Source organism: Haematobia irritans, chromosome 4 (assembly GCF_050003625.1).
Source record: "Haematobia irritans isolate KBUSLIRL chromosome 4, ASM5000362v1, whole genome shotgun sequence".
Lineage (NCBI taxonomy): Eukaryota > Metazoa > Arthropoda > Insecta > Diptera > Muscidae > Haematobia > Haematobia irritans.
Window position 1 is genome coordinate 187,287,514 of NC_134400.1, and position 27,883 is coordinate 187,315,396.

The window sequence follows — 27,883 nt, forward strand, 5'->3', positions numbered from 1 at the left end:
TTTTCTATAGAAATAAAATTTTGTCAAAATTTTCTATAGAAATAGAATTTTGACAAAATTTTCTATGGAAATAAAATTTTTAGAAAATGTTCGATAGGAATAAAATTTTGACAAAATTTTCTATAGAAATACAATTTTGATAAAATTTTCTATAGAAATAAAATTTTGACAAAATTTTCTATAGAGATACAATTTTGACAAAATTTTCTAAAAAAATAAAATTTTGACAAAATTTTCTATAGAAATAAAATTTTGAGAACATTTTCTTTAGAGATAAAATTTTCTAAAGAAATAAAATTTTGACAAAATTTTCTATAGAAATAAAATTTTGACAAAATTTTGTAAAGAAATAAAATTTTGAGAAATTTTTCCATAGAAATAAAATTTTGACAAAATTTTCGATAGGATTAAAATTTTGACAACATTTTCGATAGGAATAAAATGTTGACAAAAACAAACAACAACAATGCTTAAAGAACAAAACCAACAATAACAAAACAAAACGAATGGAAAAAGAAGAAGAAGCACGCTCAAAATAAACCCAGCCAACTGAACTCAAATCGATGATTTGACAGTGGCATAGGAAAAGAGATATGTTTGTTTCGAATTTATTTCGGCATAAGCGGGCTATCATACAAAACCTTTTTTCGGAAGGTTCAGGTGTGGTTCATTGTTGGGTTTAATGAACTGCCTGAATTTATTCTGATAATTGGTTGATAGTTTTGCTGCAAGTAGAGGATTTTGACAAAATTTTCTATAGAATTAAATTTACAAAATTTTCTATAGAATTAAAATTGTGAAAAAATGCTCCATAGGAATAAAATTTTGGAAATAGTTTTCTATAGGAATACATTTTTGACAAAATTTTCTATAGAAATAAAATTTTGGAAAATGAAATTAAAAATTTTTTGTAGGAATAAAATTTTGACCAAATTTCCTATAAAAATAAAATTTTGATAAAAATTTCTAAAGAAATAAAATGTTGACAAAATTTTCTATAGAAATAAAATTTTGACAAAATTTTCTATAGAAATAAAATTTTGACAAAATTTTCTATAGAAATGAAATGAAAATTTTTCTATAGAAATAACATTTTGGCAAAATTTTCTAAAGAAATTAGATTTTGACAAAATTTTCTATAGAAATAAGATTTTGACAAAATTTTCTATAGAAACAAAATTTTGACAAAATTTTCTATAGAAATAAAATTTTAAAAAAATTTTCTATAGAAATAAAATTTTGACAAAATTTTCTATAGAAATAGGATTTTAACAAAATTTTCTATAGAAATAAGATTTTGACAGAATTTTCTATAAAAAATTTTTTGATAAAATTTTCTATAGAAATAAGATTTTGACAAAATTTTCTATAAAAAAAAATTTTTGATAAAATTTTCTATAGAAATAAAATGTTGACAAAATTTTCTATAGAAATAAAATTTTGACAAAATTTTCTATAGAAATAAAATTTTGGCAAAATTTTCTATAGAAATAAAATTTTGACAAAATTTTCTATAGAAATAAAATTTTCTATAGAAATAAAATTTTCTATAGAAATAAAATTTTCTATAGAAATAAAATTTTGACAAAATAAAATTTTATAAAATTTTTTGATAGGAATAAATTTTTGACAAAATTTTCTATAGACATAAAATTTTGACAAAACTTCCCAAGGAACTAAAATTTTGACAACATTTTCTATAGAAATAAAATTTTGACAAAATTTTCTATATAAATAAAATTTTGAAAAATCTTCTATAGAAATAAAATATTGACAAAATTTTCTATAGAAATAAAATTTCAATACGGATTTTTAAAGAAATTTTATTTGGTTACAAACATGAACTGCATCCTCGATGGTATAGTGGTTAGTATTCCCGCCGTTAACGCGGGAAACCTGGGTCTTGCGGATTACAGACGAGTTAAACCCATAAATGATTGCATAAATAAATGGCTTTGCGGGTTTCATCACTTCGTTGATAGCATACACCGTCGATTTTCTCTTTTTCTCCTCGATAGTATAGTGGTTGTACCCCCTCCTGTCATGCGGAAGACTGGGCTTCAATTCACCGTTGGGTAGGGGAACCACCGTGGTGCAATGGTTAGCATGTCTTGCAAACAAAGGATCATGGAATCAATCCCAGTTTCGACCAAACACGAACAATATTTTTCAGCGGTGAATTTCCCTATCTCAATAATGCTGGTGAAATTTCTGTGGTTTTATCGAATTCTCTAAGTGGTTTCATCGCAATGTGGAACGCTGTTCAGACTCGGCTATAAAAACGAGGTTCCTTGTCCTTCATCTAAACATGGAATCGGTCAGCACTCAGTGATTAGAGGGAAGTTCACCACAGTGGACTAAAAGTCTACGTGAGCTTGAAATGTCGGGGAGAGAAGAACTATAAAATGTTTTTTTCCAGACTCTGCTGTATAAATAAAACAAGTAAGGAAAGTCTAAAGCCGGGCGGGGCTGACTATATTATACCCTGCACCACTTTGTAGATCTAAATTTTCGATACCATACCACATCCGTCAAATGTCTTGGGGGCTATATATAAAGGTTTGTCCCAAATACATACATTTAAATATCACTCGATGTGGACAGAATTTGATAGACTTCTACAAAATCTATAGACTCAAAATTTAAGTTGGCTAATGCAAAATTTATGGGAAACATTTAAATCTGAAGCTATTTTAAGGAAACTTCGCAAAAGTTTTATGATTTATCTCTCGATATATATGTATTAGAAGTTTAAGAAAATTAGAGTCATTTTTACAACTTTTCGACTAAGCAGTGGCGATTTAACAAGGAAAATGTTGGTATTTTGACCATTTTTGTCGAAATCAGAAAAACATATAAAGGGTGATACGGTCAAAATTTGGTCAATATAAACATGACGTATTTCTTTCAATTTTGCATTTAAAAAACCTGAACACCCCTCATTTTGAAGGTGTGTGTGTGTGTGCGTCGCACGCAAAGCCGGCAAAATCGCTAAAAGTTGCCAAATCAACCGTTACAAATGTAATTAAAGTGTTTGGGGAACGTTTGTCGACAGCCAGGAAGTCTGGATCGGGGGGAAATCGAAAACCGGAAGCCGCTGAGACGACAAAGAGAGTTGCCGGTAGTTTCAAGCGAAACCCTAACCTCTCTCTCCGAGATGCCGCAAATAAGCTGGGTGTATCGTCTACAACCGTGTATCGAGCCAAAAAACGAGCCGGACTATCGACTTACAAGAAGGTAGTGACTCCAAATCGCGATGATAAACAAAATACGACGGCCAAAGCGCGATCCCGGAGGCTGTGCACGACGATGCTGACGAAGTTTGACTGCGTGGTAATGGACGACGAAACCTACGTCAAGGCCGACTACAAGCAGCTTCCGGGACAGGAGTTTTATACGGCAAAAGGAAGGGGAAAGGTAGCAGATATTTTCAAGCACATAAAACTGTCAACGTTCGCAAAGAAATATCTGGTTTGGCAAGCCATCTGTACCTGTGACTTGAAAAGCAGCATTTTCATAGCTTCCGGGACTGTCAACCAAGAAATTTACGTGAAAGAGTTTGAATAAACATCTGCTGCCTTTCCTGAAGAAACACGGTTGTTTCGTACTGTTTTGGCCGGATTTGGCGTCTTGCCATTACGGTAAAAAGGCCATGGAGTGGTACGCCGCCAACAACGTGCAGGTGGTTCCCAAGGACAAGAACCCTCTCAACACGCCAGAGCTCCGCCCAATTGAGAAATACTGGGCTATTGTCGAGCGGAACCTAAAGAAGACCAAAAAAACTGCTAAGGACGAGCAGCAGTTCAAGGCAAACTGGCTTTCTGCGGCGAAGAAGGTGGACAAGGTGGCTGTACAAAATGATGGCAGGTGTCAAGCGTGAGGCCCGGCAATTTGGATTTGGAAAAGCGAAAGCCTAACTGAATATTTTTCCTGAATTTTATACTAATTGAACTTGAAAAAGAAATTTAATTTGATTTTTTAAATAAACGATTTCACCGATTTACACGCGTTTTCCCTTGACCAAATTTTGACCGTATCACCGTTTATATGGGAGCTATATCTAAATCTGAACCGATTTCAATCAAATTTGGCACACATGACTATATTACTAATTCAACCAAATTGGGCCAAAACTCTGGCTTCTGGGGCCATATAAGTCCATATCGGTCGAAAAATATATATAAAAACTATATCTAAATCTGAACCGATTTCAATCAAATTTGGCACACATGACTATACTACCAATTGTACTCCTTGTGCAAAATTTCAAGCTGATCGGGATAAAACTCTGGCTTCTGGGTCCATATAAGTGCATATCGGGCGAAAGATATATATGGGAGCTATATCTAAATCTGATTCGATTTCAACCAAAATTGGCACGCATAGCTACAATGCTAAATCTACTCCCTGTGCAAAACAAATTGGGCCAAAACTCTGGCTTGTAGGACCATATTAGTCCATATCGGGCGAAAGATATATATGAGCGCTATATCTAAATCTGAACCGATTTCAATCAAAGAAGTTTAGGAAAATTAGAGTCATTTTTACAACTTTTCGACTAAGCAGTGGTGATTTAACAAGGAAAATATTGGTATTTTGACCATTTTTTTTTTTTCGAAATCAGAAAAACATATATATGGGAGCTATATCTAAATCTGAACCGATTTCAATCAAATTTAGCACTCTTGACTATACTACTAATTGTACTCCTAGTGCAAAATTTCAAACAAATTCGGCCAAAAATCTGGCTCCTGCGGCCATATAAGTCCATATCGGGCGAATGATATATATGGGAGCTATATCTAAATCTGAACCGATTTCAATCAAATTTTGCACACTTGACTATACTACTAATTGTACTCCTAGTGCAAAATTTCAATCAAATTCGGTCAAAAATCTGGCTTCTGGGGCCATATAAGTCCATATCCGGTGAAAGATATATATGGGAGCTATATCTAAATCTGAACCGATTTCAATCAAGTTTTGCACACTTGACTATACGACTAAGTGTTATGTTTGTACAAATTTTCAAGCAAATCGGTATAAAACTCTGGCTGCTGGGTCCATATTAGTGCATATCGGGCGAAAGATATATATGGGAGCTATATCTAAATTTGAACCGATTTCTTCCAAAATCAATAGGGTTCTATTCTGACCCAAATTAGGAGCATGTGCCTAATTTGAAGACGATTGGACTTAAATTGCGACCTAGACTTTGATCACAAAAATGTGTTCACAGACAGACGGAGGGACGGATGGACGGACAGACGGACAGACGGACATGGTTATATCGACTCAGGGACCCACCCTGAGCATTATTGCCAAAGACACCATGTGTCTATCTCGTCTCCTTCTGGGTTTTACAAACATATGCACTAACTTATAATACCCTGTTCCACAGTGTGGCGCAGGGTATAAATATGGGAAACATTTAAATCTGAAGCAATTTTAAGGAAACTTCGCACAAGTTTATTTATGATTTATCGCTCTATATATATGTATTAGAAGTTTAGGAACATTAGAGACATTTTTACAACTTTTCGACTAAGCAGTGGCGATTTAACAAGAAAAATGTTGGTATTTTGTCGAAATCAGAGAAAAACATATATATGGGAGCTATATCTAAATCTGATTCGATGTCAACCAAATTTGGCACGCATAGCTACAATGTGCAAAATTTCAACGAAATTGGGCCAAAACTCAGGCTTTTAGGACCATATTAGTCCATATCGGGCGAAAGATATATATGGGAGCTATATCTAAATCTGAACCGATTTCTTCCAAAATCAATAGGGTTCTATTCTGACCCAAATTAGGAACATGTGCCAAATTTGAAGATGATTGGACTTAAATTGCGACCTAGACTTTGATCACAAAAATGTGTTCACAGACTGACGGACATGGTTATGTCGACTCAGGGACCCACCCTGAGCATTATTGCCAAAGAAACCATGTGTCTATCTCGTCTCCTTCTGGGTGTTACAAACATATGCACTAACTTATAATACCCTGTTCCACAGTGTGGCGCAGGGTATAAAAAGTAGGTATCTTGAATTGAACAGCACTCGTAGAGAAATGCGCTAAGTCAGCCAGAAAGAACGGGCTACTACCACAATCTTCTGTTGATCCTATATAAGACAGGATAGGTATAGTGGCAGCCTGATATTTCAGGCTCACTTAGACTATTCAGTCCATTGTGATACAACAGTGAAGAATTTCTCTCTTATCACTCTCTTATCTATGTTAAGTTGAATGACAAGGGACCTTCATTTTATAGCCGAGTCCGAAAGGCGTTTCACATTGCAGTAAAACCACTTAGAGAAGTTTGGAAGCACTCAGAAATGTCACCAGCATTACTGAGGTGGAAAAATCTATCACTGAAAAACTTTTTGGTGGTTGGCCACGACGCTGTGTATACAAGACGGGCATGCTAACCATTGCACCAAGGTGGCTCCCTATACCTCGTCCAAGTTGAATAGAAAAATTGCCTTAATCCTCTTCCTCCTTGTTGTGAACGATCTGATATTTCATCACTTCCAGTCCTCTATTTTTAGACGATCCACATCCTTCAGTATGCGTTTTGACGTGACTTCGCCATCCTGTTCCCTTATCCCCAATAGTTTCTGTCACAAATGGTGAGTCTTGACGAAGGTCTCTGGTGCAAGTCCCAGAATGAGAAGTCCCTTTGAAAGTCATAGCTTCTGATATCCACAGTTGGTCGTCCTGTTGGCCAGGATTTGTTTCTTGTCATTCAGTTGCACTATTTTGTTGATAACAGCATAGAAAAGTTTTTCTCCGTAGTGGTACTCTGAAAATGCATGAAATAAACATAGAAAAAAATTTTTAAACATTTTCATTCTATATACAATTTTTCTATCGGTGTATTTGCATAAATTATTAAATGTTGATTTAATTTAATTGTCTTGTATTGTATTGTGTTTTTCTTCTCTCCATTGTAGGTCTCATTATTACCGTGATTTGTATGATAATCATTCTGTTTATTTATCTTTTGTGCTGTGAGTTAAGGAATACCTTCTATGGGGTGGCCATTAAAACCTATTGTTTATGCATCATCATTGGATATTCACTATTGGCTCATCTGACATTAACAAATCCCGCAGACATGTCGAAATATGCCTGTTCCAAAATACGTAAGACGCATATCTTCCCATATGCCTCCCTTGGCTTTAGGAGATTAATGTGAATTTTCGTTTTTTTTCTTTCTTTACAGCTCTCTTTGTCCTGCTCTATTTATTATTGTCCTTTTATATTTTAACATTCATCAGTTTGTACTTTTATTTGAGCTTTTTTGGAATTATTCTAAGTAAACTGATGTTTTGGTTTATGTTCTTTCCCACCGTTGTGATTGCAGCGTGTTGGTCTTTCTTTGTCAGTTTTACCAACTACAACAATAGACCGGTGTTTGGTAATGACATTTGCTGGTTCGATCGTAAGTATTTTAGTCTAAGCCAAAGGTGTGCAGTTGAAGTGTCCATTGTTACATATGAAAATTGTGTGATATCATTGAAAATAGGAACTAGATCTAAGTCTGAACCAAAGTAGCTTGGTTGCAGTTTTAAGGATGGTAGCATGGTATCGATTTTTAAAGAAATCGTTTGAGCGGTATGACCATACGTACATGGGCTAATCTTGCGAAATGTCTAAACTTGATCCGATCGAGCAATACTTTCGATTGCATCCTGGTGCCACGAAACGTATCCGTTACGAATTAGTTCTGCGATGACCGTCTCAGGTGAGGTTCTACGATGCCATGGTAACGGCCCCGGGAGTCGGTTTGTTGATTTTGTTTCATTTACGTAAGCAAGCTAACAACCTTAGTAAATATAGACGTTTCAATCTAGAATAGTTCAGACATCAGTGAAATGCTGAAGCCAACAAGGCATGTGACGGCAAATAGAACTGAAATGTGGTAGCTTCCGAAGATATTGGTATGTTAGAAAGCTAGATGCTGAAGTAATCAGAGCGAAAGCAAGGTAGATAATGACAAATACTACGGAAGCAATCTACACACAAAAAAATTTCACGAAAATTTTTCCAATTAAAATTTTAATTGAGTTTTAAAAAATATTCAATTAAAAATTTAATTGATTCAACACATTTTTTAATTGAAACAAAAATCAATCACAAAAATAATAGTATCAATTATTTTTATACCCTCCACCATAGGATGGGGGTATATTAACTTTGTCATTCCGTTTGTAACACATCGAAATATTGCTCTAAGACCCCATAAAGTATATATATTCTGGGTCGTGGTGAAATTCTGAGTCGATCTAAGCATGTCCGTCCGTCCGTCCGTCTGTCCGGCTGTCCGTCCGTCTGTGGAAATCACGCTAACTTCCGAACGAAACTAGCTATCGACATGAAACTTGGCACAAGTAGTTGTTATTGATGTAGGTCGGATGGTACTGAAAATGGGCCATATCGGCCCACGTTTACGTATAGCCCCCATATAAACCGATCCCCAAATTTGGCTTGCGGAGCCTTCCGGAGCAGCAAAATTCATCCGATCCGGTTGAAATTTGGTACGTGGTCTAAGTATACGGTCTCTAAAAACCATGCAAAAATTGGTCCATATCGGTCCATAATTATATATAGCCCCCATATAAACCGATCCCCAGATTTGACCTCCGGAGCCTCTTGGAGGGGCAAAATTCATCCTACCCGATTGAAATTTGGTACGTGGTGTTAGTATATGGTCTCTAACAACCATGCAAAAACTGGTCCATATCGGTCCATAATTATATATAGCTCCCATATAAACCGATCCCCAGATTTGACCTCCGGAGCCTCTTGGAGGGGCAAAATTCATCCGATCCGTTTGAAATTGGGTACCTGATGTAAGTATACGGTCTCTAACAAGCATGCAAAAATTGGTCCATATCGGTCAATAATTATATATAGCTCCCATATAAACCGATCCCCAGATTTGAACTCTGGAGCCTCTTGGATGAGCAAAATTCATCCGATCCAATTGAAATTTAGTACGTGGTGTTAGTATATGGTCTCTAACAACCATGCAAAAATTGGTCCATATCGGTCCATAATTATATATAGCTCCCATATAAACCGATCCCCAGATTTGACCTCCGGAGCCTCTTGGAGGGGCAAAATTCATCCGATCCGTTTGAAATTGGGTACCTGATGTTAGTATACGGTCTCTAACAAGCATGCAAAAATTGGTCCATATCGGTCCATAATTATATATAGCTCCCATATAAATCGATCCCCAGATTTGACCTCCGGAGCCTCTTGGAGGAGCAAAAGTCATCCGATGCGGTTGAAATTTGGTACATTTCGTTAGTTTATGGCCTCTAACAGCCATGTAAAAATTGTCAAATTTTATTACTATAGAAAGTTTTGTCAAAATTTCAGTTCTATAGAAAGTTTTGTAAAAAGTTTATTTCTATAGCAATGTTTGCCAACATTTTATTTCCATAGAAAATTTTGTCAAAATTTTGTACAAAATTTATTTCTGTAGAAAATTTTGTCAACATTTTATTTCTATAGAACATTTTGTCAACATTTTATTTCTATAGAAAATTTTGTGAACATTTTATTTCTATAGAAAATTTTGTCAAAATTTTATTGCTATAGAAAATTTTGTCAACATTTTACTTCCATAGAAAATTTTGTCAACATTTTATTTCTATAGAAAATTTTGTCAAAATTTTATTTCTATAGAAAATTTTGTCAAACTGAATTATATACGTATTTAATCGGCCTTTTTTTTGTTTAATATATACCCCTTATGGACTAACTTACAATTTAGAAGACAGTGTTAAAAAGTTTTACGATACCTTGCCATCGGCAAGTGTTATCGCAACCCAAGTAATTCGATTGTGGATGACAGCCTTTAGTAGAAGTTCCTACGCAATCCATGGTGGAGGGTACATAAGATTCGGCCTGGCCGAACTTACGGCCGTATATACTTGTTTTAATTGGGTCAATTAACTTTTTAATTGACCTTCAATCAATTTTTTAATTGATACTATCATTTCTGTGATTGAAGACATTTCAATAAAAAATTAATTGGATCAATTAATTTCGTGATTGAATCAGAAAAAAAATTTTTTGTGTGTAAGTGCCGAAGTCATTAGTGCGTCAGAAAATTACGTGCCGGATCCATCAGTGCGGAAGCAAGGTAGATGACGACAAATAATATGAAACTCAACTAGGAGCAAAAACAACTGGTGCATCAGAAAGCTAACAGGTTGGCTGATAAGTCGCCGGTCTAACAAAGAAAAACACATTTTTTTGTCAAAATTCGTTTTTATTATTCAACATAGTTCCCTTCAAGAGCGATACAACGATTATACCGACCTTCCAATTTTTTGATACCATTTTGGTAGTCCTCCTTCGGTTTTGCCTCAAAATAGGCCTCAGTTTCGGCGATCACCTCTTCATTGCAGCCAAATTTTTTCCCTGCGAGCATCCTTTTGAGGTCTGAGAACAAGAACAAGTATATACGGCCACCGTGGTGCAATGGTTAGCATGCCCGCCTTGCATACACAAGGTCGTAGGTTCGATTCCTGCTTCGACCGAACACCAAAAAGTTTTTCAGCGGTGGATTATCCCACCTCAGTAGTGCTGGTGACATTTCTGAGGGTTTCAAAACTTCTCTAAGTGGTTTCACTGCAATGTGGAACGCCGTTCGGACTCGGCTATTAAAAGGAGGTCCCTTGTCATTGAGCTTAACATGGAATCGGGCAGCACTCAGTGATAAGAGAGAAGTTCACCAATGTGGTATCACAATGGACTGAATAGTCTACACGGATGAAAAAGGCTGTTTTTCATATGTTTGGCTATAAACATTATATGTTTGGAACACAAATTTTTAAACACAATATTTTTGAGTGCAAGCATATAATGTTCATAAACTAGCATAACATGTTTGGGACATATATGTTAATATGTTAGAACATATTATGTTTGGGACATAAAATGTTTGTAAATATAATATGCTTGGATGCAAACATATATTAATTTAGAAATAGCCTATAAACATATATGTGTTTAGTAGCTTGGAGCGCTATTTAACAGGGAGCGATATTGAATTAAGTTGGTGGTTGTTGCTTGTTATTACAAAATTAACATTTTATTTTTCCTTGGGCAATTGATCAGCTACTTCTTTGATCCTTACAAACTGTGTGGTCCGCTGTTCGAATCCCCGTCCGGCAAAAGGTAAAATTAAAATAAAAAAAAAAATCATACAATTGAATAATTTCTTCTACAATGTTTGTATTACAGAAAAAGGTGCTAAGAACTAAAAAATCTCGTGGAAGTGAGAAAGATGTGGGGGAATATACAATTGAGCAGAAACAAAATTTTGAGCATTCAGGTCGAAAACCTATGTTGTTAGCACCTATATGACTTTTTTTTTCATAATTCGCTATGATTGTAAATAAATAAATAAATAAAATTTTGAGCACAATATTGTTTGGAAGAATTTTTTTTTAAGCATATAATATTTTTGGGTGCAAAATGCTTCCAAACATATTATATGTTCACATAATAACATATTGTTTTTTGGAAGACAACATTATTGAATTTGGATGCAAAAATACAAAATGTTTGGAACTTAGACTACCCAAACATATATTGTTTAGACTAATATGCTTTCAAACATATCATATATTGGAAGAGATCAAACATATAAATGTTTGGGCAATAGCCAAAAATGTATATGCTTGAAGCAAAATATGTTTGGGAGTATATGTTACAGAAGCGACTTTTTATGAGCGTGTAAGTGAGCCTGATACATCGGGCTGCCACCTAACCTAACCTAAGTATATACGGCCGTAAGTTCGGCCAAGCCGAAGCTTATGTACCCTCCACCATGGATTGCGTAGAAACTTCTACTGAAGTCGATGGCAAGGTATCTTAAAACTTCCTAACAACGTAATATATACTACATAGTCCATACGTGGTATATATTAAACTAAAAAAGGCCGATTAAATACGTATCTAATTAAGTTCAAAGTTTCTATAGAAATAAAATTTTGACCAAATAAAATTTTGTCAAAATTTTCTATAGAAATAAAATTTTGTCAAAATTTTCTATAGAAATAAAATTTTGACAAAATTTTCTATAGAAAAAAATTTTGACAAAATGTGCTATAGAAATAACATTCTGACAATGTTTTCTATAAAAATAAAATTTTGGTAGATTATTTTTGGCTTGAGTGGCAACCATGATTATGAACCGCTATGGACCAATTTTTGTGTGATTGGGGATCGGCTATATATAACTATAGACCGATATGGACCAATTTTGGCATGGTTATTAGCGGCCTTATACTAACACCACGTTGCAAATTTCAACCGGATCGGATGAATTTTGCTCCTCCAAGAGGTTCCGGAGATAAAATCTGGGGAACGGTTTATATGGGGCTATAGACAATTATGGGCCGATATGGACCAATTCTGGCACGGTTGTTAAAGATCATATACTAACACCATGTTCCAAATTACAACCGGATTGGATGAATTTTGCTCCTCCAAGAGGCTCCGGAGGACAAATCTGGGGATCGATTTATATGGTGGCTATAAATAATTATGGACCGATATGGACCAATTTTTACATGGTCATTAGAGAACATATACCAACACCATGTACCAAATTTCAGCCAGATCGGATGAAATTTGCTTCTCTTAGAGGCTCCGCAAGCAAAATCGGGGGATCGGTTTATATGGGGGCTATATATAATTATGGACCGATGTGGACCAATTTTTGCATGGTTGTTAGAGACCATATACTAATACCATGTACCAAATTTCAACCGTATCGGATGAATTTTGCTCCTCTAAGAGGCTCCGGAGGTTAAATCTGGGAATCGGCTTATATGGGGGCTATATATAATTATGGATCGATGTGGACTAATTTTTGCATGGTCATTAGAGAACATATACCAACACCATGCCGGATCGGATATAATTTGCTTCTCTTAGAGCAATCGCAAGCCAAATTTTGGGGTCCGTTTATATGGGGGCTATACGTAAAAGTGGACCGATATGGCCCATTTGCAATACCATCCGACCTACATCAATAACAACTACTTGTGCCAAGTTTCAAGTCGATAGCTTGTTTCGTTCGGAAGTTAGCGTGATTTCAACAGACGGACGGACGGACATGCTCAGATCGACTCAGAATGTCACCACGATCCAGAATATATATACTTTATGGGGTCTTAGAGCAATATTTCGATGTGTTACAAACGGAATGACAAAGTTAATATACCCCCATCCTATGGTGGAGGGTATAAAAAGTGTTGTTCCACCAAGACAACGCACCGTGCCACAAGTCATTGAGAACGATGGCAAAAATTCATGAATTGGGCTTGGAATCGCTTCCCCATCCACCGTATTCTCCAGATCTGGCCCCCAGCGACTTTTTCTTGTTCTATACCTCAAAAGGATGCTCGCAGAAAAAAAATTTGGCTGCAATGAAGAGGTGATCGCCAAAACTGAGGCCTATTTTGAGGCCTATTTTGAGGCAAAACCGAAGGAGTACTACCGAAATGGTATCAAGAAATTGGAAGGTCGTTATAATCGTTGTATCGCTCTTGAATAATAAAAACGAATTTTGACTAAAAAAATGTGTTTTTCGTTGTTAGACCGGGGACTTATCAGCCAACCTGTAAAGTGTCTAAACCAATACTGGCTTTATTAATGGGGAAGCAATGTAGATGGCGAAGTAAATTGAGCGGAAACAAGGAAAATGCCGAAGCACTTAATGCGAATGGAAGGTGAATTTCATAGCTATTGGTATTTAGCTCGCATCCTAAGTGCCGAACATGCTAGTGCGGAAGTGAGCTGAATTCCGAAGCAATGGTGTGGATGTAATTTATTTGTCGAAGTCACAATTTCCATGTCCAGGCAACTACTGCAAAAGTAAGCTCAGGAGGGAAGTAATATAAGTGCCGAAAACTACGGCGGAAAGAATCTATAGGACGAAGCCACAAGTGCGGAAACAAATTAAAGGCCGAAAAAACTAGTGCGGAAGCAATCTAGATGACGAAGATCTTAGAGTGAAAGCGCAAATGTCGAAGCAATTATTGCGAAATTAGGCTAAATGCTAATATTGGGAAATCATGCTAGTTGACGAATCAAAAAGTGTGGAAGTGAGCTAAATTTTGACACACATCATGTAGAAGCAATCTATGAGCTGAGGCCACAAATGCGGAAGCAATCTAGATGCCTATGTAACTACTACGGAAACAAGACTGCACATGTAACCTTAGCGAGGAAGCAATACAAATGACGAAGACACTACGGAAAGAATTTAAAGGGATAAGCCAATAGTGCGGAAGCAAAGTAAGCCCAACACAACTAGTGCGGAAGCAATCTTATTGTTGAAGCATCTAGGTGCGGAGGTAATCTAGTAATATGGAAGCAAGTTAAATGTAGATGGCGCAATAAATAGTGCACCAGAAAATTAAATTCCAACACATTTACCGCAAATATTACGTACGTAAGCTATGCCACAGTAAATTATGCGGAGGCCAGATGACCGACGAAATAAGTTCTGTAACATAAAATTGAAACTATGGCCCATAATTTGAATGGGCCCTGGTGACATTGATGATGAAATTTGATAGTCTAATCCTCTGATAAATGCAGATACACGGAACTCGTTGCTTCAGTTGGGCGAGATATTAGGACAGACTTTATGGCAACTCAGCCTGTATATGAGGGCCAGTTGAAATTGATTGTACCGAGTATAGAGGATTGGAAAGAGGGACGCATACAGTTTTGAGACTTGAATATTTATACGGATGGTTCGAACATGGAGAAAGGCACTGGCCGTGGTACTGCGAAGAATTGGGGATTAGGGATTCATACAAAATGGATGGTGGATGCAGCATCTTTCAGGCTATTCAGATTTACGATTGCGAAAGCTGGGAAACTACTGTTGATGAGGCCGATATTGAGGAGCGATATCAGCTTCTTCATGGACAGTCAAGCAGCAATAAAGGCTTTAGGAAATGCGAACATAAAGTCGAAGGTAGTCAGCCGCTGACGTAGAAATCTTAGATTTCTAACTGAACAGCATAATATCGCTCTGTGTTGGGTACCTGGACATTGTGGAATAATGGGTAATGAGGAGGCGAATGTGGTGGCCAAAGAAGGAGCACTCGGGACAAATCACATCGTTACGGATGTCTTCCCCCCGGAATCAATGGCAAATACAATTGTTTATGGATAGGACTTTGAGCTTCCTCTGCGAACTGCAAGTAAAGCAAACTGATATGGCAAATCAGAAAACTCCGACTTCCCGTAAGAACTCTGATTTTATGATGGCGACAAATAAAGATGATTTGAGACCACTAATAGGCATCATAACTGAAAATAATACCCTTGGAAAACACATGGTAAAGATTGACCACCGTGGTGCAATGGTTAGCATGCCCGCCATGCATACACAAGGTCGTGGGTTCGATTCCTGCTACGACCGAACACCAAAAAGTTTTTCAGCGGTGGATTATCCCACCTCAGTAATGCTGGTGACATTTCTGAGGGTTTCAAAGCTTCTCTAAGTGGTTTCACTGGAATGTGGAACGCCGTTCGGACTCGGCTATAAAAAGGAGGTCCCTTGTCATTGAGCTTAACATGGAATCGGGCAGCACTCAGTGAGATACTGGGCCCGTTATTCCTACAAGATATAATGGATGAACGTAACTGCAATCTGAAGGATATACTTGCCTTCATTAAGGTCTTGGGGTGGAAGACCTAGAAAGCTCTTTTGTTTTGGAACTTGTCTAAAACCGCGAATACGATTGATGAAGAGGAGAGAAAACAAGTATGAGGAAACACAATGGATCAACATGGTCTAAGTGAGAACCAACTCGTTTTAATTAAGGGTTGGCTTTATTCTACCCTATAACCTAACCTCATCCGCTGATAAAACACAGAGAGATTCAATATTAAGAGACATAAAATCCCTAGGATATGGAATAAAGACATAAAGGGTGATACGGTCAAAATTTGGTCAATATAAACTTGACGTATTTCTTTCAATTTTGCATTTAAAAACCTGAACACCCCTCATTTTGAAAGTGTGTGTGTGTGCAGAATGTTGCTCCTATTTTGATTTTCGAATTCACTGTTCAGTTGTCAAAATGTCGTCCAAGCAAGAAGAGCAGCGTATCAAAATTTTTACTCGCGCATCGCGAAAATCCGAGCTACTCGCACGCAAAGCTGTCAAAATCGCTAAAAGTTGCCAAATCAAATGTAATTAAAGTGTTTGGGGAACGTTTGTCGACAGCCAGGAAGTCTGGATCGGGGGGAAATCGAAAACCGGAAGCCGTTGAGACAACAAAGAGAGTTGCCGGTAGTTTCAAGCGAAACCCTAACCTCTCTCTCAGAGATGCCGCAAATAAGCTGGGTGTATCGTCTACAACCGTGCATCGAGCCAAAGAACGAGTCGGACTATCGACTTACAAGAAGGTAGTGACTCCAAATCGCGACGATAAACAAAATACGACGGCCAAAGCGCGATCCCGGAGGCTGTACACGACGATGCTGACGAAGTTTGACTGCGTGGTAATGGACGACGAAACCTACGTCAAAGCCGACTACAAGCAGCTTCCGGGACAGGAGTTTTATACGGCAAAAGGAAGGGGAAAGGTAGCAGATATTTTCAAGCACATAAAACTGTCAACGTTCGCAAAGAAATATTTGGTTTGGCAAGCCATCTGTACCTGTGGCTTAAAAAGCAGCATTTTCATAGCTTCCGGGACTGTCAACAAAGAAATTTACGTGAAAGAGTGTTTGAATAAACGTATGCTGCCTTTCCTGAAGAAACACGGTTGTTCCGTACTGTTTTGGCCGGATTTGGCATCTTGCCATTACGGTAAATAGACCATGGAGTGGTACGCCGCCTACAACGTGCAGGTGGTTCCCAAGGACAAGAACCCTCCCAACACGCCAGAGCTCCGCCCAATTGAGAAATACTGGGCTATTGTCAAACGGAACCTAAAGAAGACCAAACAAGTATATACGGCCGTAAGTTCGGCCAGGCCGAATCTTATGTACCCTCCACCATGGATGGCGTAGAAACTACGAAAGACTGTCATCCACAAATTTCAACTCACTCGGATGAAATTTGCTCCTCCAAGAGACTCCAAAACCAAATCTCGGGATTCTTTTATATGGGGGCCATAAACGATTATGGACTGATATGGACCACTTTTGGCATGGTTGTTAAATATCATATACTACCACCACGTACCAAATTTCAACCAGATCGGATGAATTTTGCTTCTCCAAAAGGCACCGGAGGTCAAATCTGGCGATCGGTTTATATGGGAGCTATATATAATTATGGACTGATAGGAACCAATTCCTGCATGGTTGTTGGATACCATATACTAATATCACGTACCAAATTTCAACCGAACGGGAAGAATTTTGCACTCCCAAGACGCTCCGGAGGTCAAATATGGGGATCGGTTTATATGGGGCCTACATATAATTATGGACCGATTTCGACCAATTTTTGCATGGGTGTTTGAGGACATATATTAACATCACGTACCAAATTTCACCTGAATCAGATGAATTTTGGTCTTCCAAGAGGCTCCGGAGGTCAAATCTGGGGATCGGTTTATATGGGGGCTATATATAATTATGGACCGATATGGACCAATTTTTGCATGGTTATTAGAGACCATATACTAACACCACGTACTAAATTTCAATTGGATCGGATGAATTTTGCTCATCCAAGAGGCTCCAGAGTTCAAATCTGGGGATCGGTTTATATGGGAGCTATATATATTTATGGACCGATATGGACCAATTTTTGCATGGTTGTTAGAGACCGTATACTAACATCAGGTACCCAATTTCAAACGGATCGGATGAATTTTGCCCCTCCAAGAGGCTCCGGAGGTCAAATCTGGGGATCGGTTTATATGGGAGCTATATATATTTATGGACCGATATGGACCAGTTTTTGCATGGTTGTTAGATACCATATACTAACACCACGTACCAAATTTCAATCGGGTAGGATGAAGTTTGCTCCTCCAAGAGGCTCCGGAGGTCAAATCTGGGGATCGGTTTATATGGGGGCTATATATAATTATGGACCGATATGGACCAATTTTTGCATGGTTGGTAGAGACCGTATACTTAGACCACGTACCAAATTTCAACCGGATCGGATGAATTTTGCTGCTCCGGAAGGCTCCGCAAGCCAAATTTGGAGATCGGTTTATATGGGGGCTATACGTAAACGTGGGCCGATATGGCCCATTTTCAATACCATCCGACCTAAATCAATAACAACTACTTGTGCCAAGTTTCAAGTCGATAGCTAGTTTCGTTCGGAAGTTAGCGTGATTTCCACAGACGGACGGACAGCCGGACAGACGGACGGACGGACGGACATGCTTAGATCGACTCAGAATTTCGCCACGACCCAGAATATATATACTTTATGGGGTCTTAGAGCAATATTTCGATGTGTTACAAACGGAATGACAAAGTTAATATACCCCCATCCTATGGTGGAGGGTATAAAGACTGCTAAGGACGAGCAGCAGTTCAAGGCAAACTGGCTTTCTGCGGCGAAGAAGGTGGACAATGTGGCTGTACAAAATCTGATGGCAGGTGTCAAGCGTGAGGCCCGGAAATTCGGATTTGGAAAAGCGAAAGACTAACTGAATATTTTTCCTGAATTTTATACTAATTGAACTTGAAAAAGAAATTTAATTAGATTTTTTAAATAAACGATTTCACCGATTTACACGCGTTTTCCCTTGACCAAATTTTGACCGTATCACCCTTTAAATTTATAGCATTTCCAATTTCAAATGAAACCTTTTGCAAATCAAACTCATGCTCATGCAATTTCCTAAACAGTTTAACGTCATTTGGAAAATATCATAGAACAAAATATTTTACACAATATTTAAACTTTTGCCTGCATAACATGGAAACGTTTATAATTATTTGGTGTTTGCGTTTTTTTTGTAATTTCAGCACGTAATTGTTCGATTGTTGTTTACTTTTACACACCCATCATTGTGGCATGTATATTCAGTGGCATCTTTTACATTTTATCGCTGCTACGTATGAACGAAATGGCCGAAAGGGATTCTGGAAAATTATCCATATTTGTTTCTCGTAATCGGTGAGTATTTTAGTGGCGCAGATAAAACAGATGTGGGAAAAATTGCGTAAACAAAATTGATAAAGTTTATTATGCACTTGTTAACACTTGATTTAATACGATACAACCAATGTAATATCCATAAAAAGCATCTGGACAAAATGATTTACATAACATCCCAAGGCGAGTGGTGGGTCCATACGTCTGGCGGTTGTTTTGCACAACAACTCTCAATGAAATGAACAGAGTGTATCATAAAATTTTAAAACTATCTGAATTCATCATCAATATTGCGGTGGAAGAACGGGCAACGTAACAGGAAGTCGAACTCCCGCTTAAGCTTGGCTACGATCGAAAGTGGCTCTGCGATATTTTGGTCCATTCCCAAGGAAGCTAAACCTAGAGATGATCTACAATTTGGTGCCAATCTTATGCGTTTTACAGACTATCAGTTATTCCGGACGGAATGTTGGCGTTTGTAAAGAATCTTACAGTGTGTCGGATCGATACGACTTGTCGGCGATGACTAAATAATCGATAAATTTGTTATCGATCCCATAAACATGCAGCAGTATAGATTATGCCTTCGGACTTAACTTATAATGTGCACAATATATGGAATATGTTCGACACGAGCACTGTCGTCCGGAATAACTGATAGTCTGTAAAGCGCATTAGTCTGGCTCTCAAATGTCCCAGGCGTAAAAATCAAATGGATTGGGATTCGGAGATTTCGGTGACCGAATGAAGCGAGGAATTTCCATCTTTAGCCATTCTTGGTTGACGCTTGCTGAGTCCTATTGGAATGTCCATGGTCTGAGGCCGAATTTTTTGTCTGTCACATTTTCCCAATAATATTTGACATTTATTTTGACCCCACGGTTGATGAAAAATGATCACTTGCCTAATAATCTATACCAATTTTCCATTTCAGTTTCAAATCATTTTGGATATTCTTTGGCTACACTCTATTTGCATGGATTGTTTGTATCTGCTCATTTGTGATTAACTATTATCGCGGCGAATATACCCATATCAACTATGGCGTTTGTGTATTCATAGCCTTCCATGGTTTTGGTGCAATGTATGCTTTACTGGGGAAAAATCATCAGGTTCAACAATTTTTGCGACGCATCGATGAAGAAGTGTAAGTATTAACTAATTTAGGTGAGAATTTTTCAAAGTTTATTGGGAACATCGACATTAAAGGGTGATGCGGTCAAAATTTGGTCAATATAAACTTGACGTATTTCTTTCAATTTTGCATTTAAAAAACCTGAACACCCCTCATTTTGAAGGTGTGTGTGTAGAATGTTGCTCCTATTATGATTTTGGAATTCACTTTTCAGTTGTCAAAATGCCGTCCAAGCAAGAAGAGCAACGTATCAAAATTTTGCTCGCGCATCGCGAAAATCCGAGCTACTCGCACGAAAAGCTGGCAAAATCGCTAAAAGTTGCCAAATCAACCGTTACAAATGTAATCGAAGTGTTTGGGGAACGTTTGTCGACAGCCAGCAAGTCTGGATCGGGGGGAAATCGAAAACCGGAAGCCGCTGAGACGACAAAGAGAGTTGCCGGTAGTTTCAAGCGAAACCCTAACCTCTCTCTCCGAGATGCCAGCAATAAGCTGGGTGTATCGTCTACAACCGTGCATCGAGCCAAAAAACGAGCCGGACTATCGACTTACAAGAAGGTAGTGATTCCAAATCGCGATGATAAACAAAATTGCCGGTAGTTTCAAGCGAAACCCTAACCTCTCTCTCCGAGATGCCGCAAATAAGCTGGGTGTATCGTCTACAACCGTGCATCGAGCCAAAAAACGAGCCGGACTATCAACTTACAAGAAGGTAGTGATTCCAAATCGCGATGATAAACAAAATACGACGGCCAAAGCGCGATCCCGGAGGTTGTACACGACGATGCTGACGAAGTTTGACTGCGTGGTAATGGACGACGAAACCTACGTCAAAGCGACTACAAGCAGCTTCCGGGACAGGAGTTTTATACGGCAAAAGGAAGGGGAAAGGTAGCAGATATTTTCAAGCACATAAAACTGTCAACGTTCGCAAAGAAATATTTGGTTTGGCAAGCCATCTGTACATGTGGCTTGAAAAGCAGCATTTTCATAGCTTCCGGGACTGTCAACCAAGAAATTTACGTGAAAGAGTGTTTGAATAAACGTCATACCGCCTTTCTTGAAGAAACACGGTTGTTCCGTACTGTTTTGGCCGGATTTGGCATCTTGCCATTACGGTAAAAAGGCCATGGAGTGGTACGCCGCCAACAACGTGCAGGTGGTTCCCAAGGACAAGAACCCTCCCAACACGCCAGAGCTCCGCCCAATTGAGAAATACTGGGCCATTGTCAAGCGGAACCTAAAGAAGACCAAAAAAACTGCTAAGGACGAGCATCAGTTCAAGGCAAACTGGCTTTCTGCGGCGAAGAAGGTGGGCAAGGTGGCTGTAAAAACTCTGATGGCAGGTGTCAAGCGTGAGGCCCGGCAATTCGGATTTGGAAAAGCGAAAGCCTAACTGAATATTTTTTCTGAATTTTATACTAATTGAACTTGAAAAAGAAATTTAATTTGATTTTTTAAATAAACGATTTTCCCTTGACCAAATTTTGACCGTATCACCCTTTAGGCTCGTTTTTGTGGCAAGCATATTCAGTAGCGCAAGAAATCACGGTTGAAGCATCTTCACTATCCGCAGATAAAAGGGCAACGCGATCCAAGGAACCATTAGTGAACTTTTCGTAATTGTCGCGTGAGCATAAATCATCGGCTTCAAAACTGCGGCGTCTTCAAGGGCGCAGTACTTGAGGTCCGTTATTTTGCTCGGTTATTGCTTCAATTTCCTACATTGGCACCATTAACTGTCGGAGTGCTCAAGTTTTCGCAGTTATAATGAGGGTCATCACGCCCTTTTACATCGACGTTCCCGTCATCCCAATGCTCGGTCCCCTATTGAACCTACGAGTTGATTCAGGAATTGTCCGTCCGACTCGCACCAGAAGTTAAGCCGTATAGAGTCTGCTCGTGAGGTATCATGCCACATCTGGCACGTTCTCTCGACGTTCTAGCTGACCCCGGTAGTACTCTTACCGATGTGTCACTAGGCCTACCTTGATTTATTGTCCATTATTGAGGTTGAATTGGCCGAATATGCTGATCCGATGTTGTCTAATTAGGAAAGGGAACTCGACAGCCTGCCGATGGTACTATAGCGGGTTAACATAGCGCAGGAAATTTTGGAGAAACCATCTTCGCCATCTGTACACAGCGCTTGAAGGATGTCGCAAGAAATGTTGGAGAACCCATCTTCGCCATCTGAACACAGCGCTTGAAGGATGTCGCAAGAAATGTTGGAGAACCCATCTTCGCCATCTGAACACAGCGCTTGAAGGATGTCGCAAGAAATGTTGGAGAACCCATCTTCGCCATCTGTACACAGCGCTTGAAGGATGTCGCAAGAAATGTCGGTGGAATCATCTTCGCCATCCACGGTTACGAGGGTGCATGTGCCATTAAAGGCAATATCACACGGGTAGCGAGCGCTTGAAGGCCAAGCTTTCGCAGTTGAAAGATGTGTAAGGAGCCTCACACACCCTTTTGCGCGGATGTTCCGGTGAGTCCAATGCTCGATCACCTATTGAGCCTATGCGTTGGTTCAGGAATCATCAGTCCTATTTTCCCTGACGTTGAATTGCCCGAATATGATGATGTGATGTTGTCTGATGAGGAAATGGAACTCAATGCTCGGTCACCTTTTGAGCCAACGAGTTGGTTCAGGAATCATCATCAGTCAGACTCTCACCAGGTTTCACGCCGCGTCCGGCCCGTTCTATCGACATCCGATCTGACCTGCCGGTGGTACCAGAGCGACTTAAAAAGTCGCAAGAAATAGCGGTGGAATCATCTTTGTCTCCCACGGTTATGTGGACGCATGTGCCATTAAAGGGAATGAAGGCCGTCATTTTACAAGGCTATTGCTCCAATTTCCTACGTATGAACCATTAGTTATCGACATTACCAAGCGTTCAAAATTGTAAAAAATGTAAGGAGCGTTACCACACCCTAGTACGTGGTCATTCCGGTCAAGCCAATGCTCGGTCACCTTTTGAGACTATGAATTGATTGAGGAATCATCAGTCCGAATTTCACCAGTATCCATACAGTATTCTCCTGAAGTTTCACACACTATCCGGTACATTCTTTCGTCGTCTTATCTGACCCCCGCATTTATCGCTAAGTCGCCTACTCTCGTTTGCCTAATTATCGGCTATTTTTTCTATGGTTGGATTGCCCGACTATGATGATGCGATGTTGTCCGATGAGAAAATGGAACTCGGCATCCTGTCGTTGGCGCGTGAGCGGGTTAACATGGCGCAAGAAAAGTTGTTGGAACCGCCTTTGCCATCAGTGACAAAGGCCGTCCTATTGCTCCAAATTAGTTATAGACGTACCCAAGCGTTCCAAGTCGTCAGATTTTTATGGGGCCTCATCACATCCTTTTGCATGGACGTTCCCGTCAGCTGAATGCTCGACCACCTTATGAGACTAGGAGTTGGTTCAGGCATCTCCAGTTCGATTCTCACTGGGTTCCAATATGACCACCGTAGTACACTTACTTGCTAAGTCAGGAGATTATTGCAGGATATCATACCCGTCCGAGCATTGCTGGCTCCGTGTTGTCGAGTCAATCAGGTGTGCGAAACTTTAGTGTCATAACTGGGCTGGCCTATTTCCAGAATAGATAGGAATTTGTACTGTGAATTCACAGTTATGTCCAGTTTTGGCATGCCCGAACCAGTGTTGCCAGTATTATCCAGGCTCTTGTACCCAAAATAGGATGCTTTCATCCCCAAAAATCAGCACTTTAATTTAAAATTCCCCACATTTGGCGGGCGGAGCCGACTATATTATACCCTGCACCACTTTGTAGATCTAAATTTTCGATACCATATCACATTCGTCAAATGTGTTGGGGGCTATATATAAAGGTTTGTCCCAAATACTGTGACGCTGGAAGTCGGTGCCCTCGTTTCCAGCCACAACATATAATAAATAAGAAGTAAACAACCGTTATAAACCAACAACTCAACATGTGACCATCACCTATTACGCATGCTGGGGAAAAGTATAAAAGGCAGGCAGTGTGTGAGATCTGGGTCAGTCGGTTGGCAGCAGTCAAAGAGGTAGCAACATCTAGGTAAGTGATCATCGTAGTAAATAGTTGGAATGGTAGAATATTGGAGAGGGAAACGAAGGTAAAGTAAATAATTAAGCTAGAGGTGTGCGATCACTCTAGTCACGTGTTCATACTTCTCCTACGCTTTCCCTATACCCAGTTCCCGACTAGAGGTGTGTATGATCACTCTAGCCCGCTGTACCTCACCTACTAACACCCCGTAACGCCGCCAACCACGTGGTTCCCCAACCAACAGTCCTTTCCCAGCCAAACCCTCTCAGCCAGCATTCTGCGAGCCGCCTACCCAACACCGAGGACCGACGAGTCTCGGCGCACGCCGCCGATACATCACTGCTTCTACCATACCAAACTAGTATTAAGCTAAACTTCTCTAAACTGCACAATAAAGATAACTCCACTGAAACATAAACCCCGTCTTCTTCTTTCCCCTGTCCAAATATAAATATTTTCTTTGACGTACCCTGGCCACCGCGAGCTTTACCCCAGCCAATAGTAGCAAAATCCGTCGTTACAATACATACATTAAAATATCACTCGATCTGGACAGAATTTGATAGACTTCTACAAAATCTATAGACTCAAAATTTAAGTGGCTAATGCACTAGGGTGGAACACAATGTTAGTAAAAAAACAAGTATATACGGCCGTAAGTTCGGCCAGGCCGAAGCTTATGTACCATCCATCATGGATTGCGTAGAAACTTCTTTTAAACACTGTCATCCACAATCGAATTACTTAAGTTGCGGTAACGCTTGCCGATGCCAAGGTATCTTAAAACCTCCTAACACCACCTTCTAAATTGTATGTAAGTCCATACGTGGTATATATTAAATCAAAAAAGATCGATCCAATACGTATAAAATTCAGTTTGACAAAGTAGACATAACATTTTGACAAAATTTTCTACAGAAATAAAATTTTAACAAAATTTTCTATAGAAATAAAATTTTCACAAAATTTTCTACAGAAATAAAAATTTTGACAAAATTTTCTATAGAAATAAACTTTTGAAAAAAAATATTGTATAGAAATAAAATCTTGGTAGATTATTTTTGGCTCGAGTGGCAACCATGATTATGAACCGAATAAAATTTGAACAAAATTTTCTATAGATATAAAATTTTGAAAATCTTTCTCAAAATTTTGACAAAATTTTCTATAGAAATAAAATTTTGGTTGATTATTTTTGGCTCTAGTGGCAACCATGATTATGAACCGATATGGACCAATTTTTGTGTGATTGGACCAATTTTGGTATGGTTATTAGCGACCATATACTAACACCACGTTCCTAATTTGAACCGGATCGGATGAATTTTGCTCCTCCAAGAGGCTCCGGAGGTCAAATCTGGAGAACGTTTTATATGGGGGCTATATATAATTATGGACCGATATGGACCAATTCTGGCACGGTTGTTAAAGATCATATACTAACACCATGTTCAAAATTACAACCGGATTGGATGAAATTTGCTTCTCTTGGAGACTTCGCAAGCCAAATCTGGGGATCGGCTTATATGGGGCTATATATAATTATGAACCGATGTGGACCAATTTTTGCATGGTTGTTAGATACCATATAACAATATCATGTACCAAATTTCAGGCGGATCGGATGCAATTTGCTTCTCTTTGAAGCTCCGCAACCCAAATCTGGGGATCGGTTTATATGGGCGCTATATATAATTATGCACCGATGTGGACCAATTTTTGCAGGGTTGTTAGAGACCATATACCAATACCATGTACCAAATTTCAGCCGGATCGGGTGCAATTTGCTTCTCTTTGAGGCTCCGCAAGCCAAATCTGGGGATCGGTTTATATGGGGGCTATATATAATTTAGGACCGATGTGGACCAATTTTTGAATGATTGTTAGAGACCATATACCAACACCATGTACCAATTTTCAGCCGGATCGGATGAAATATGCTTCTCTTAGAGGCTCCACAAGCCAAATCTGGGGATCGGTTTATATGGGGGCTATATATAATTAAGGACCGATATGGACCAATTTTTGCATGGTTGTTAGAGACCATATACCAACATCATGTACCAAATTTCAGCCGGATCGGATGAAAATTGCTTCTCTTAGAGGCTCCACAAGCCAAATCTGGGGATCGGTTTATATGGGGGCTATATATAATTATGGACCGATGTGGACCAATTTTTGCATGATTGTTAGAGACCATATACCAACACCATGTACCAAATTTCAGCCGGATCGGATGAAATATGCTTCTCTCAGAGACTCCACAAGCCAAATCTGGGGATCGGTTTATATGGGGGCTATATATAATTATGGACCGATGTGGACCAATTTTTGCGTGATTGTTAGAGACCATATACCAACACCATATACCAAATTTCAGCCGGATCGGATGAAATATGGTTCTGTAAGAGGCTCCACAAGCCAAATCTGAGGGTCCCATTATATGGGGGCTATACGTAAAAGTGGACCGATATGGCCCATTTTCAATACCATCCGACCTACATCGATAGCAACTACTTGTGCCAAGTTTCAAGTCGATAGCTTGTTTCGTTCGGAAGTTAGCGTGATTTCAACAGACGGACGGACGGACGGACGGACATGCTTAGATCGACTCAGAATTTCACCACGACCCAGAATATATATACTTTATGGGGTCTTAGAGCAATATTTCGATGTGTTACAAACGGAATGACAAAGTTAATATACCCCCATCCTATGATGGAGGGTATAAAAATATGGGAAACATTTAAATCTGAAGGAATTTTAAGGAAACTTCGCAAAAGTTTATTTATGATTTATCGCTCGATATATACAGTATGTCAAGAAAGTCTTTTGACATTGCCAACTATTTCAACTTCTAGAAATAATTGAAATAATAAATATTTTATTAAATTTTTAATTCTGTGTACGTATGTATACTTTGCAAAATACATAATAAAATATTTTTTTAAAATTTCATTATATTTAATTTTGGAACAAAACATAACTTTTATCCCATTGTCAAAACACTTTCTTGACAAACTGTATGTATTAGAAGATTAGGAAAATTAGAGTCATTTTTACAACTTTTCGACTAAGCAGTGGCGATTTTACAAAGAAAATGTTGGTATTTTGACCATTTTTGTCGAAATCGGAAAAACATATATATGGGAGCTATATCTAAATCTAAACCGATTTCAACCAAATTTGGCACGCATAGCTACAATGCTAATTCTACTCCCTGTGCAAAATTTCAACTAAATCGGAGTTAAAAATTGGCCTCTGTGGTCATATGAGTGTAAATCGGGCGAAAGCTATATATGGGAGCTATATCTAAATTTGAACCGATATCAACCAAATTTGGCACGCATAGCTACAATGCTAATTCTACTCCCTATGCAAAATTTCAATTAAATCGGAGTAAAAGATTGGCCACTGTGGTCATATGAGTGTAAATCGGGCGAACGATGTATATGGGAGCTATATCTAAATCTGAACCGATTTCAATAAAATTTGGCACACTTGACTACACTACTAATAGTACTCCTAGTGCAAAAGTTCA

At 38.6% G+C, this 27,883-nt stretch overlaps 1 protein-coding gene across 2 annotated transcripts in view; it reads left to right on the forward strand.

Moving 5' to 3' along the window:
• Positions 1–27,883, forward strand: part of mthl8 (methuselah-like 8) — a 42,014-nt gene that overhangs the window by 11,199 nt on the left and 2,932 nt on the right. For both annotated transcript variants that reach the window (XM_075306291.1, XM_075306292.1), the window contains exons 3-6: positions 6,960–7,151; positions 7,232–7,450; positions 19,012–19,162; positions 20,076–20,288. In XM_075306291.1, coding sequence (XP_075162406.1) covers positions 6,960–7,151; positions 7,232–7,450; positions 19,012–19,162; positions 20,076–20,288 — 775 coding nt within the window. The remainder of the gene's footprint in view (positions 1–6,959; positions 7,152–7,231; positions 7,451–19,011; positions 19,163–20,075; positions 20,289–27,883) is intronic.